Source organism: Oncorhynchus mykiss, chromosome 5 (assembly GCF_013265735.2).
Source record: "Oncorhynchus mykiss isolate Arlee chromosome 5, USDA_OmykA_1.1, whole genome shotgun sequence".
NCBI lineage: Eukaryota > Metazoa > Chordata > Actinopteri > Salmoniformes > Salmonidae > Oncorhynchus > Oncorhynchus mykiss.
The window spans coordinates 27,266,289-27,281,729 of NC_048569.1; the positions used below are offsets into that span (position 1 = coordinate 27,266,289).

Sequence of the window (15,441 nt, forward strand, 5' to 3'; positions counted from 1 at the left end):
TAAACTTCAAAATAAAATAGCTAAATGATCCTTGATATGACCTTTAAACACAAATCCATATAGCTTAGTAGAACCGCCCCCGGCTTAGACTTATGGGTTAAAACCCCATTCTGCAACCCTGTGGTCTATCATGTTAATTAAAGCATGAAGTAGTGCAGGGTACTCACCAGCTCCACATCGGGGGGGATCGCCAGGCCCGGGGGTGCCACAAAGGGTTCCTCGCTCTCCTGCGGCTCTGTTTCTTCTGACGAGGAACAACCCACAAGGTCAGGGAGAGAGAGAAGAAGAGAGATTAGGATTCAACCTAGTCACTGTGACACATTACAAGCACTCAATGTTTCCTCCTCTCCCTCCTCTACCCACTCTCATTCGGCCACATTGCCCGAAGCACTCAGTTTCAGCTTTACATACTCTTAACTTTCTGGGAGGTGGTGGTCCAACATTTACAACATCTAACCCCCCCCCCCAGTGTAACATAACACACGGATAGGTCAGCTTGAAATTTGATTAAAATTGTATGCTTTAGTTCAATGTGGGGAGGCTGCAGATGGATGTAGAGGTTAAGCACATTAATGCCAAACATTGCAGCCAAGGAGCACAGCATAGATTTGTCTTGTGCCGATTTAATCAGGCGCACCGCTGGTCGCCCAAGGTGTGCCCCGGCTGCCGATACCACAACAGAGACGAGCGCACGCGCACGCACACGCACCCACACACACAAGTAGAGGAGTTTTGTACTGCCGAGTAATCCCAGGCAGTGCCAGGTGATAGTGCTGTCATCAGTACTCAGACACACAGCAGTAGTACTGTACCATCTGCTGAGGGAGGGGCACTTTGGCATTGGCTAGAGGGGAACAGGTGGGAGGGGTTGTACAGTGCCTTGCGAAAGTATTCGGCCCCCTTGAACTTTGCGTCCTTTTGCCACATTTCAGGCTTCAAACATAAAGATATAAAACTGTATTTTTTTGTGAAGAATCAACAACAAGTGGGACACAATCATGAAGTGGAACGACATTTATTGGATATTTCAAACTTTTTTAACAAATCAAAAACTGAAAATTTGGGCGTGCAAAATGATTCAGCCCCCTTAAGTTAATACTTTGTAGCGCCACCTTTTGCAGCGATTACAGCTGTAAGTCGCTTGGGGTATGTCTCTATCAGTTTTGCACATCGAGAGACTGAAGTTTTTTCCCATTCCTCCTTGCAAAACAGCTCGAGCTCAGTGAGGTTGGATGGAGAGCATTTGTGAACAGCAGTTTTCAGTTCTTTCCACAGATTCTCGATTGGATTCAGGTCTGGACTTTGACTTGGCCATTCTAACACCTGGATATGTTTATTTTTGAACCATTCCATTGTAGATTTTGCTTTATGTTTTGGATCATTGTCTTGTTGGAAGACAAATCTCCGTCCCAGTCTCAGGTCTTTTGCAGACTCCATCAGGTTTTCTTCCAGAATGGTCCTGTATTTGGCTCCATCCATCTTCCCATCAATTTTAACCATCTTCCCTGTCCCTGCTGAAGAAAAGCAGGCCCAAACCATGATGCTGCCACCACCATGTTTGACAGTGGGGATGGTGTGTTAAGGGTGATGAGCTGTGTTGCTTTTACGCCAAACATAACGTTTTGCATTGTTGCCAAAAAGTTCAATTTTGGTTTCATCTGACCAGAGCACCTTCTTCCACATGTTTGGTGTGTCTCCCAGGTGGCTTGTGGCAAACTTTAAACAACACTTTTTATGGATATCTTTAAGAAATGGCTTTCTTCTTGCCACTCTTCCATAAAGGCCAGATTTGTGCATATATATTGTTGTCCTATGGACAGAGTCTCCCACCTCAGCTGTAGATCTCTGCAGTTCATCCAGAGTGATCATGGGCCTCTTGGCTGCATCTCTGATCAGTCTTCTCCTTGTATGAGCTGAAAGTTTAGAGGGACGGCCAGGTCTTGGTAGATTTGCAGTGGTCTGATACTCCTTCCATTTCAATATTATCGCTTGCACAGTGCTCCTTGGGATGTTCAAAGCTTGGGAAATCTTTTTGTATCCAGATCCGGCTTTAAACTTCTTCACAACAGTATCTCGGACCTGCCTGGTGTGTTCCTTGTTCTTCATGATGCTCTCTGCGCTTTTAACGGACCTCTGAGACTATCACAGTGCAGGTGCATTTATACGGAGACTTGATTACACACAGGTGGATTGTATTTATCATCATTAGTCATTTAGGTCAACATTGGATCATTCAGAGATCCTCACTGAACTTCTGGAGAGAGTTTGCTGCACTGAAAGTAAAGGGGCTGAATAATTTTGCACGCCCAATTTTTCAGTTTTTGATTTGTTAAAAAAGTTTGAAATATCCAATAAATGTCGTTCCACTTCATGATTGTGTCCCACTTGTTGTTGATTCTTCACAAAAAAAATACAGTTTTATATCTTTATGTTTGAAGCCTGAAATGTGGCAAAAGGACGCAAAGTTCAAGGGGGCCGAATACTTTCGCAAGGCACTGTATAATGCTGTGTTCATAAGCAATTGGGAAGGTGGTAATTTCAGCTTTGAAGTCGTAAATACGAGTTGGATGCATTCACGTGCTTTTGTGATAAAATGAAAAGTGCCTTAATAACAAAAATACAGAATCACAATTTAAGTAACATGATATTAATGTATCTAAATGTTGATTATACAATCTGTGTGTTTTATTGATGTCTGATCTGAGTTTGATTAGTTATAGCCAGAAATTGGGGCGGCAGGTAGCCAGTCAAGTGGTTAGATCGTTGGGCCAGTAACAGAAAGGTTGCTGGATCGAATCCCTGAGTTGACAAGGTACAAATATGTCGTTCTGCCCCTGAACAAGGCAGTTAACCCACTGTTCCCCGTTAGGCCGTCATTGTAAATAAGAATTTGTTCTTAACTGAGTTGCCTAGCTAAAATAATTTATTTTTAAAAATCCTACAGGGCTTCCCAGCTCACTCATTACAAGTGACTTGAAGCCAAAGCTACATTGCCGTGTGATTTATTTGTATATTTCTCCCTTTCAGGTATGAATGCGATTTCGAATACATTTGTTCATGTCAGAATGTTATTTGTACGTTTAGACCACTTCAAAATTAGCCATTAGCCATTTTGCTAGCTAGCTTGCTTGCTAGAGGGGTGTGGATCAGAAAACCAGTCAGTATCTGGTGTGACCACCATTTGCCTCAGGCTGCACAACATCTCCTTCTCATAATTGATCAGACTGTTGATTGTGGCCTGTGGAATGTCGTCCCACTCCTCTTCAATGGCTGTGCAAAGTTGCTGGATATTGTCGGGAACTGGAACATGCTAGGCTTGGGCGGTATCCAGGTTGTCCTACCTTCATACTGACCTTGTGCCATAAAAGGATATTCTGTAATACCGGCACTGAACAGAAGGGGGGCTACTTTCAAACCCCACTGGGCCTCTGTAATCCGAAGGTTAGTAATGCTAACAATACATGTACAATCCCATAGAGAATGCTAACTAAATGCTAACGAGCGCATTGCAAACATTTTATACAATCTTTGACCTAAACTACTTGTTCGACAGAAACCCCAGCTCAAAGACACATAAGTAACTCAGAAATACTGCTCACAGTTTGCAGCAATCACAAACCAAATATTAGACATCAAGGCTCTTGATCCAGGAGGGGATTCTCTGCTTTTACCAAGTGAAGCTTGATTTTGGAAGAAGCTAACCACTAGAAAGCTAACTAGCTACAAAATTATCAAACCAAATGCACAATTGCTGAGCATTTGCACATTTTAAACAGTTAATTTATTAGTTATAAGACATCTTGCTGGCAAAACTGGACTTATGAATTTCATAACGTAACTAGAACACCTGCCGCATGCAGCACAACAGTGAGTGACTCACAAGGCTCCAGTCTCTAGTTGTTGTGTGCTTGTAAACACCACGTGACTGGGGACTACCGGTAAGCTTCAATGAAAAATTATGTGACAGGTGAAATCAAGAACGGGATTTTCTTTATCTCCTAATGTATTGCACAAGTTGACTGTAGGTATTTAAAAAGTTGCTAAAAAAAAACATAAGAAATAGTTTCAACAGTATTGAAAAACCATCCTGCGGCTATTTCAAAATATCCAGGAATATGGTATACTGCCCAAGCCTACAACACACTGTCGTACACATTGATCCAGAGCATCCCAAACATGCTCAATGGGTGACATGTCTGGTGAGTATGCAGGTCATGAAAGAACTGCGATATTTTCAGAATTGTGTACAGATCCTTGCGACATGGGCCGTGCATTATCATGCTGAAACATGAGGTGATGGCGGCGGATGGATGTCAGGAAAATGGGCCTCAGGATCTCATCATGGTATCTCTGTGCATTCAAATTGGCATCAACGTTGTCTGTAACTTATGCCTGCCTGCCCACACCATAAACCCACCACCACCATGGTACACTATGTTCACAACGTTGACATCAGCAAACCGCTCGCCCACACAACGCCATACACATTGTCTGCCATCTGCCCGGTACAGTTGAAACCGGGATTCATCCGTGAAAAGCACACTTCTCCAGCGTGCCAGTGGCCATCAAAGGTGTACATTTTTCCACTGAAGTTGGTTACGACACCAAACTGCAATCAGAATTATTTTTTTTAAAGTTTGATGTGGAGGTCCTGAGATGGCATAGTTACAAGTGGTCTGCGGTTGTGAGGCCAGTTGGATGTACTGCCAAATTCTAAAACAGCTTATGGTAGACATATAAACATTAAATTCTCTGGCATCAGCTCTGGTGGACATTCCTGCAGTCAGCATACCAATTGCACGCTCCCTCAAAACTTGAGACATCTGTGGCACTGTGTTGTGTGACAAAACGGTACATTTTAGAGTGGCCTTTTTTTGTCCCCATCACAATGTGCACCTGTGTAATGATCATGCTGTTTAATCAGCTTCTTGATATGCCACACCTGTCAGATGGATGGATTATCTTGGCAAAGGAGAAATGCTCACTAACAGGGATGTAAACTAATTTATGTACACAATTTGAAAGAAATAAGCTATTGTGAGTACGGAAAATGTATGGGATCTTCTATTTTAGCTCATGAAACATGGGACCAACACTTCACACGCTGCAATGATATTTTTTTTCAGAATAGTTGAGAAACGCTGATTGGCTCATGGCAAACAAGCTGCATCAACCACAAACTAAAAGTACAGCTATCATGCTCGCAAACAAATTATAGTGTTAAAAAACATGAATAGATTGCTTATATTAAAATAATTAACTTAACCCTTAACAGACTAAGACCTAGCCAGGGGGTTTCTACTAAACTATATTACATTGTTTTAAGAAGGTCATAACCAAGGATTATTTAGCTATTGGTTTTAGAATTTTAAATATATAATTTAGCCTTACTGCTATTAGCCCATGCATACGTATTGAATAACAGATTCACTACATGGAACAGCAAACAGTCCCCCCCAAAAAAAATCTAAAGGAAGTTTGTTCTTAAGTATTTGTCTGAATATCTGAAAGATATAAGAAAGATCAGGAAATATACTTCCATTCATTTTTTAAATTGGTACCGGGGGACCTTCAGACGTTTCTTGTGCAAAACAACCCAACATATTAGTGAGAGTCTCACCTTTCCACAGAGGGGTAATATTAGTGAGCCTCTCCACCAGTATATTCATGTGTCTAGTGTGAGATGTATGTCTCTCTCTTTCTCCTCTCTCTCCCCTAACGGCAGGTCAAAGAAAGATTCTCAGTGGTTTCAAGGGGTAACAAGTGGTATCAAGAGGTATTGTAAATATATGTGTGAGTTTACTAGAATTTTTTGTGATGTATGTCATTTGTGGATTCAAATACATAATTTAAATGTGTGTGCTTTATGCGTGTGTGTGCTCACCCGTCTCCCTGTTGGCCTCCTCTTCCTCAGTGGGTTGGGAAGGGTCGTAGTAGTCTGCGCTGTAGCGGAAGCCCACTGCGTTAAAGGTGCCTTCATCTGCCAGAGCTTCACTCAGACGCTTGTATTCTTCCTCTGTGTAAGAAAAACATACATAATAAAAGAGTGAGGGGAATGGAACGGTAGATTTATTGAAAAATACTGCATGAGACAAAAACATTGGATTAATTCAAAATCATCATTCCATCCATCCTGCATAGTTAAGGATATAAAGAGCGCTATGAGCTGACAAAAACTAAAGCAGATCGAAGCCAAGCTGACCTTATAACACCACACTTTTCTATTGCAATTGATCTCATAGTAAAGGACTGAGGAATCAAAGACAAATTCCCATCTAACAAGAAAAATATTTTTATGCGTCTCGTGTCCCCACGTGGATAATTGCTAAAGCCCCACTACTCAAGGGCGCACAAGCGTGAGGGGACAAAATTAACACAAATTACATGAGGACTCAGTCAGTTTGGGAATTAAACACCATATTTCACTTAAACCCTTCAAAACTATTTAATTTAAATAGGCTTAAATAGGCTAGATTTAATTTGGCAAAGGTGATTCTTTATGTAATGGTCAGAGCTATTTCATTATAAGTGACGGAATACTTGCTATGAAGTGTGCAGCATTGCTAAAATAACCTTAGGATAGTCTTTTAAAAATGTGTATTTCAACACTCAAGACTTTAAGCCAATAAAATAGAAATCTTTGGACAGGAGAGGTACTTTCGCATGAAAATCAGGCAACGGTAGTTAAAAATTCATGAAGAAAGTTACACTACGGTAGGTCAAACCCCATTTAGTAGACCAGTAACAAAAAAAGTGTATGTGTGTGTGTGTGTGTGTGTGTATGTATATGTATATCTCCACAATGGATCAGTCCACTCACAGGCGCGAATCAGACAGGTACACCATGAAGTGGAACGACATTTATTGGATATTTCAAACATTTTTAACAAATCAAAAACTGAAAAATTGGGCGTGCAAAATTATTCAGCCCCCTTAAGTTAATACTTTGTAGCGCCACCTTTTGCTGCGATTACAGCTGTAAGTCGCTTGGGGTATGTCTCTATCAGTTTTGCACATCGAGAGACTGACATTTTTTCCCATTCCTCCTTGCAAAACAGCTCGAGCTCAGTGAGGTTGGATGGAGAGCATTTGTGAACAGCAGTTTTCAGTTCTTTCCACAGATTCTCGATTGGATTCAGGTCTGGACTTTGACTTGGCCATTCTAACACCTGGATATGTTTATTTTTGAACCATTCCATTGTAGATTTTGCTTTATGTTTTGGATCATTGTCTTGTTGGAAGACAAATCTCCGTCCCAGTCTCAGGTCTTTTGCAGACTCCATCAGGTTTTCTTCCAGAATGGTCCTGTATTTGGCTCCATCCATCTTCCCATCAATTTTAATCATCTTCCCTGTCCCTGCTGAAGAAAAGCAGGCCCAAACCATGATGCTGCCACCACCATGTTTGACAGTGGGGATGGTGTGTTCAGCTGTGTTGCTTTTACGCCAAACATAACGTTTTGCATTGTTGCCAAAAAGTTCAATTTTGGTTTCATCTGACCAGAGCACCTTCTTCCACATGTTTGGTGTGTCTCCCAGGTGGCTTGTGGCAAACTTTAAACAACACTTTTTATGGATATCTTTAAGAAATGGCTTTCTTCTTGCCACTCTTCCATAAAGGCCAGATTTGTGCAATATACGACTGATTGTTGTCCTATGGACAGAGTCTCCCACCTCAGCTGTAGATCTCTGCAGTTCATCCAGTGATCATGGGCCTCTTGGCTGCATCTCTGATCAGTCTTCTCCTTGTATGAGCTGAAAGTTTAGAGGGACGGCCAGGTCTTGGTAGATTTGCAGTGGTCTGATACTCCTTTCATTTCAATATTATCGCTTGCACAGTGCTCCTTGGGATGTTTAAAGCTTGGGAAATCTTTTTGTATCCAAATCCGGCTTTAAACTTCTTCACAACAGTATCTCGGACCTGCCTGGTGTGTTCCTTGTTCTTCATGATGCTCTCTGCGCTTTTAACGGACCTCTGAGACTATCACAGTGCAGGTGCATTGATACGGAGACTTGATTACACACAGGTGGATTGTATTTATCATCATTAGTCATTTAGGTCAACATTGGATCATTCAGAGATCCTTACTGAACTTCTGGAGAGTTTGCTGCACTGAAAGTAAAGGGGCTGAATAATTTTGCACGCCTAATTTTTCAGTTTTTGAATTGTTAAAAATGTTTGAAATATCCAATAAATGTCGTTCCACTTCATGATTGTGTCCCACTTGTTGTTGATTCTTCACAAAAAAATACAGTTTTATATCTTTATGTTTGAAGCCTGAAATGTGGCAAAAGGTCGCAAAGTTCAAGGGGGCCGAATACTTTCGCAAGGCACTGTGTGTGTGTATATATATATATATATATATATATATATATATCTCTCTCTCTCCATTGTGGAGACATGTGCTACAGAAATTGTAAATGGTTATACTACATAAAAACAATGGTGCACCACTAACAAAAATAATACTTTATTTTTAACAAATGTGCTTTCTCCCTCATTGGATAGAGGTCGCTGTCCGCGGTTCAGAAACACAGTGCGCTGTTAAATTTGTGCCTCTTCCCAGACCATGTTGCTTTGTACATAATAGCGAAGTTAACCAGCATATAGGTGTTGAGACCAAAGGCAGCAGCAGAATGAGGAGTTGAGAAAACAGACTTTGCCTTATTATCTACGAAAAGTGAGGAGAAAGGAAACCCCAAATTAACTCTTAAAATGTACCTTGCTTTATAAATCCTCAATACATCTACAGAAATAAGACAGATATTGCAATTGTTACCTATTTGATTAATAGCCTACTGATTCTGTGAGCACCAAGCCTCATGCAACAACATGTCAAGTAAATCATTTCACACATTCGGCTGTTTTTAACCTCTGCTTTAATAAAGGCTTTCAACTTTTTTTTGTTAAAACAGCCTCTCTGGTATTTTTATAATTTATTTAGTGTTGGCTACACGCCTCCAAAAATGTTCAGGGAAATTATATTTATAATAACAACGCTGCTTTTTCTTGAGCTCCTTATTATTTATATTACTATTATGATCATAAGTAATGTAATTATCATTGGTAGGCTTATTATAGCAGCCTTATGTAACCCCCATTGATCTGTAGGCCTGTTTAGTCTTAATACAGTAACTTACTTAAGCCTTTATTTCAATACTTATATAGTCTACTGTATCAACCATTCAGAAATTCATGTCATCACACAGCATACGAGTCATTCATGATTTGACATGCAATCAAGAATTTGTTTTAAAACAAAATGAGCGAGTCGTGAATAATAAGCTTAAACCTTTCCATTTCTAAAATTGCATTCATGAATGAATGTGACTGTTTAGTCTTTGCTGTAATAAAGGCTTAACAAAAAAAAGGTTACAACAGACTCTCTGGTATTTTGTGTTGTTTACATTGTTCTAAACAGTCAGAAAAATAGATTTATTGTAATCAATACAGCGCCGGTTCGGTACACATAATATGCACGAAGTGCTTGCTCCTTACTTTATTTTTCTTGATATCCAGTGTTTTACACAACTACTCACGTTTATTCCATACATCAGACTTTTCCTTTACCTCCTGAGCAACCAGTAAACATCCATCCGTTTCGTGTTTCGTGTTTATTTGCCACGTCCTCTGCATCCATTTTACTGTCACGTGTAACAGCGTTCAGAGTTTGTTATAAACAATTTATTGATGTGATCATGATATGCTATAGGTCAGGCCCTGTGACCTATTTGGACAGGATTAGTTTTACTGGGGGAAGTCGTGTAATGTAATATGAACAAGGACAAAACACAATATCTGTAAATTTAGTCCCATCCGAATTAACATTTACATGGAAGGGGAGCAACAATTCCAGCCAGAATAACCTACTGTTTTTTGGCAAACTCCAAGAATCAACATCCCTGTGTTTTGAGAGAAATGTCATAGGTGCAGGAGATGCCCGCGGTTTGCACAAGAAAACAATAACTGATTAGATCAATTGAACTAAGTGCTGCGCATAAGCTATAGATGAATGGCCTACATGTATCATATCAACTTTCACAGTGAATGCTTTTATTTATATGTTTTGTGCTTATGAATTGAATATTGCCAAATGCATTAATAAAAAAATGTAGCCTATTCAATGCAAGCCTTACTGTTAATAGATCGCAAAGCAGCATACAACTGGCCTAAGCGTTTGGAAATGATTAGCTAACTTTCTCATCCATAGCCTTAAAAACACATTGCAAGTACAATTGCACTGTTTAGCTCACATTTGAAGGCTGGGAGGCATTCACAACGTACTGCGGATTGCTAAAATATCCTAATGACTATGATCACACTTCCTCAATTCAAATATACATTCATGCCGACACTATACCAAAGATGTTTGGTATGGTTTAGAAACTTGGGAACCAAGCTCGAGTTCAGTGTGACCCTATCACCTGGACATGTTGAAATACTGCATCTTCACGCCTAGATAAAAACCTCCAGGCTTCCGTCATAACTGTCAACTTATTGAACAAAAATAAGAATTACAGGAGGCAGTTTGGAAAATACGAATACCGTCCGAATTGTCATCTGGAATAACGGACAATCTGGAGCAATAATTACATTACTAACATTCTCTAGTAATACTAGTCCCGTGCGAATAGGTTATGTGCATGCGATGCATACATGTGTCAAGTAAAGAGAGAAAGGGTTAAGGGAATGCTTTTCCCTAAACAAATTAGGGATTTCAGTAACAGAACTTCCAAGTCAGAAATGGCTGTACTTATGTTGCAGCTTCAGCAACACAGACAGCGGGATAAAAACGTTGATGTTCTGTGGTGGTTGCTGGAGCAGGGAGGAGCGTGAAACAATGGGTGCTAGTATTTTTAACACAGCGCAGCAAGACTGTGCCCGGCACAATCAAATAACTTGCTGGTCGGATTCCCGCTAGTCATTTGTGTTTCTCAATTATTTAATCAAACAGTGTGCTTAAATCAGACAAGCTGAATATAGTGCATATAAACTCAGCAAAAAAACAAGCGTCCTCTCACTTTCAACTGTGTTAATTTTCAAACTTAACATGTATAAATATTTGTATGAACATAAGATTCAACAACTGAGACATAAACTGAACAAGTTCCACAGACATATGACTAACAGAAATGGAATAATGTGTCCCTGAACAAATGGAGGGTCAAAATCAAAAGTAACAGTCAGTATCTGGTGTGGCCACCAGCTGCATTAAGTACTGCAGCGCATCTCCTCCTCAGGGACTGCACCAGATTTTCCAGTTCCTGCTGTGAGATGTTACCCCACTCATCCACCAAGGCACCTGCAAGTTGCCAGACATTTCTGGGGGGAATGGCCCTACTCCTCACCCTCTAATCTATCAGGTCCCAGACTTGCTCAATGGGATTGAGATTCAGGCTCTTCGCTGGCCATGGCAGAACACTGACATTCCTGTCTTGCAGGAAATCACGCACAGAATGAACAGTATGGCTGGTGACATTGTCATGCTGGAGGGTCATGTCAGGATGAGCCTGCAGGAAGGGTACCACATGAGGGAGGAGGATGTCTTCCCTGTAACGCACAGCGTTGAGATTGCCAGCAATGACAACAAGCTCAGTCCGATGATGCTGTGACACACCGTCCCAGACCATGATGGACCCTCCACCTCCAAATCGATCCCGCTCCAGAGTACAGGCCTCGGTGTAACGCTCATTCCTTCGACGATAAACGCGAATCCGACCATCACCCCTGGTGAGATAAAACCACGAATCATCAGTAAAGAGCACTTTATGCCAGTCCTGTCTGGTCAAGCGACGGTGGGTTTGTGCCCATAGGTGACGTTGTTGCCGGTGATGTCTGGTGAGGACCTGCCTTACAACAGCCCTACAAGCCCTAAATCCAGCCTCTCTCAGCCCATTGCAGAAAGTCTGAGCACTGATGGAGGGATTGTGCGTTCCTGGTGTAACTCGGGCAGTTGTTGTTGCCATCCTGTACCTGTCCCACAGGTGTGATGTTCGGATGTACTGTTCCTGTGCAGGTGTTGATACACATGGTCTGCCACTGCGAGGACGATCAGCTGTCCGTGTAGCGCTGTGTTTGGCGTCTCACACTACGGACATTGCAATTTATTGCCCTGGCCACATCTGCAGTCCTCATGCCTCCTTGCAGCAGGGTCCTGAAAAAGGGACGTTTCTTTTTTTGCTGAGTTTAGATGATTTGATTTAAACAGGATGTGTCAATATAAAATACACATTTTACACAATTGGTCGAAAGAACAGACAACTCTTGGTCAACAAAGATTTGTTTTAGTTGGGAAAAGCCCTACATTACGGGCATGTTTACAACATTGTCTAAGGCAGCACAAATTATGCTGATAACTACAGAAAATGAAACATTAAACAGTAAACATAAGCCTCAACAATAGTCTATGATTAGTCATTCAACCAGACAGTGATTGTCTGAGAAAATACTTAATAATTTATCTTGGACCTCACAGGACTACATACATGCACCGAAATGATCCCCGTACTAGTTAGGCTACTGAGAATCTACCCTCTCACTGACTTTGACATAGCTTTAGTAAGGGGATTCCGTGGAAAAGCCAAACTGATTATGCCCAAATATAGTAATTTCCAAATGAATCCATGTGCATAATTATCCTTAACCCTTTACATTTGTACCCGTATATGGGTTGAAAATTGCAGATTTGGAACATAGTGGCTGTACTGTAACATGCTACACATGACGTCAGAGCTCTGTTCTGAACAGAATGAGACTGTTCACCGGGGCACATGCACCTGAATGCACTCATGACTCCTTTCTATGTGCACTAACATTATGATCTGTTTCTCTGAATTGCCTTGTGAAAGCCTAACACTGTAAGATTGTAATTTATAACTTAGCTAGTCATGCTGACAATATAACAAGCTTTCAAATCATGCCCAGCTGACCCAGATTGCAATTTATAATGGACCATTTTTGGATTGCGCAAACAACAACAGTAATTGTTTAATGGTGGGATGCAGAGTTGTGTCCAAAATTAAACTACAAGTGTGCTTGCTCTAGTTCCACAATGGCATAGCTAGGAGAGATTTAAAAAAATAGTACCGTATAGTCATAAAAGTGCATTGAAATTGCTTAGGAAATGTGCACACTTTGGAGAGGTGTGTGGCCACTTGTAGAAACCAGTTACTCCTCTTCATCAAACCTTTGTTATTTTTTGTCTTATGTTGCACCTAGCCCACATTTTCTAGCATTATCAGGGATGCATGTATCCAGAGTATTTTCAGATTTCGTTATCAACAAATGCAGCGAAAAGTAAAGTAAATGTAGAGTTGCATGAGATCAACAGTGTAATGTTTGGATTGAGTCTTGTGTCAGGTGAACTGTTGTGTACTCACCGTTGGGCTACTAATTTTCCCATTATCTCTAAACGGTTCACTTTCAATTGCTACCATGGTTATGCATTTCATATTTCCTCAGTAAGAAACATTTCAATATAGCCCTATCCATATAGGCCAATTGCCATGAGTTAAAAGGTTAAGGTCTAGCTTTATTATATAGTTCAGGCTTTATTTGGAAAAAACAAATCTTGAAACTTTTACTGTCTTCCACAGCAGATGAGTGGAGGCATTGCTCAGCAGTTCAGACACAAGAGACAGAGTATGATCCCCCAGCTATGACTGATTGGTCTACCTTGTCTGGCTTCTTCCTCCAGCAGGTCTGTGTGCATGGCCAGGTACCTCTCCTCATCACACAGGGCCTCGATCCTGGCCTCCTCCTCGGACAGCTGGTAGTCTCTGTTCCACGAGCCTGTGTCGTACTCCGAGAGGTCATGCAAGTGACCGCGCCCATCATACCTGTAGGTTGAAGAGAGGGGTTAGAGGAATAGAAGAAGCAACTGAGGAAAGACAACACATGGACCTACTTACCAACACAGATGGGACCCTAAAACAAAGAGTTTTTAACAACAAAACGTGCTACCTCAGTCACAAGTCTTTCATGAGGGAGTGTATGGTACTGGAACTGAGCAATCTCGTCACAATACAGACAGCCTAACATGAACAACCCCTGACATAGGCCTATCTAGTGCAGTTTTCTGGCAAGCTTACTCAGTGTAGCCTATTTCATTCCTCTCTCAACAATCCCTATGGAGAAACAGCCCTGCATGAACACAAAAACAAAAGAAAACAACTCACCTCTTACCTTACAGGGTTTAACTTCCCCATATAATATGCATAATTCCTTCTGTATCTGTAAAAAAGGTACATCCACACAAACCCGAGCACATAAATACCTATCCGTAAGAACCCAAACGGACGATATTTTCCTGCGTTCGCTCCTCTCTTCCACCTCTCCAGAGTGGGCGCTGGGGTTGGCATTGGGGGGCCAGGCAGGACCCCTTAGCCTTAGGCTACTTGCTGGGGAAATAAGGGCTGGTTATGTGATAGAGAGACACACACATACATTCGAAACAAGAGGCAGGCCCGTGCAGATTAAGGTCACTCAACCCCAACATATGTCACTCCCTTCATGGTTCAAGTGGGTATATTTCCAAATAAACAACTCTTTTTTACAGGTCATCATAGCCAACTGTCAGTCTCATGTAGAGCGTGTTCACTGTTGAAAAATATGGCAAACTTAGAGGAGGACACAGCATCTTGACATGATGCTCTGCTACCCTGTTAATAGTTAGTGCATCTTCGGTTTCATGAGGCCAAAAGGACGTCATTAGCAAGCTAGATAAATGGTTCGCCAATACTTTTATGTCAATTATGTTTGCAAGAATCCGATCAGTCCCTTCGAAAGACAGATCTGGGATTAGGAAAGTTGGTTAGGATAACAATTCCTTTAGGTTTGTTCAACCGACCTATCAATCAGGATGTTCTTGTCCCCCATCCATGGGATGAGCTGTTTGCCCTGCTCGTGGAAGTGAGCCCTCTCGTCATCCCGGAACAGCTTGCAGGCATAGCCGAACACGAGAAGCTCGGCATATTTATTGCTGTCACTCTCATCCTTCTTCACCGGCTTGTTATTGTGGTCCCTCTTGCCCCCGCCGCGCCGATACATTCCAAATGTGCACGTGAAAGAAATCTAGCTCCTTAGATAAGTTATATTACTATCGTTCAATTCTTGTTGTAGTACAAAGTCTTTCTTTCTCGGTTAAAATGAGATATAAAATGTCACAATAAACATTCTCACAAAAACCTATTTCTGACATGTGCAGCCATTTTGGAAAAGTTTGTAAATTACACTTTCGGTTCATATATGTAGATTCGCCAATTGCTCTTCAAGATAGAAAAACACTATACGTAAATGAAACGTTTAATTTCCCTATATTCTGAAGAGAAGTAACAGTATTCATTCATTATGTATCCACATTTGATAATATTTAATACATAGTCTGTGATTTTATGAGTTAGTGCCCTATATGTGTGCATGTTGAATGTGCTACAGTGTGAT

At 41.2% G+C, this 15,441-nt stretch overlaps 1 protein-coding gene across 6 annotated transcripts in view; it reads right to left on the minus strand.

Moving 5' to 3' along the window:
• Positions 1–15,219, minus strand: part of LOC110522882 (splicing factor, suppressor of white-apricot homolog) — a 140,998-nt gene extending 125,779 nt beyond the window's left edge. For 2 of the 6 annotated variants that reach the window (XR_005051704.1, XM_036977162.1), the window contains exons 1-4: positions 14,849–15,219; positions 13,675–13,838; positions 5,885–6,016; positions 168–244 (exon numbers count right to left, since the gene is read on the minus strand). Coding sequence is in view for 5 of the 6 variants with exons in the window: in XM_036977162.1 (XP_036833057.1) it covers positions 168–244; positions 5,885–6,016; positions 13,675–13,838; positions 14,849–15,048 (573 nt within the window). In the remaining variant the exon portion in view is untranslated. Of the gene's footprint in view, positions 1–167; positions 245–5,884; positions 6,017–13,674; positions 13,839–14,177 lie in introns of all 6 variants that reach the window. The other 4 variants (XM_036977163.1, XM_036977166.1, XM_036977164.1 and 1 more) reach the window with 4 other exon arrangements.
• Between the last annotated feature and the right edge of the window lie 222 nt (positions 15,220–15,441).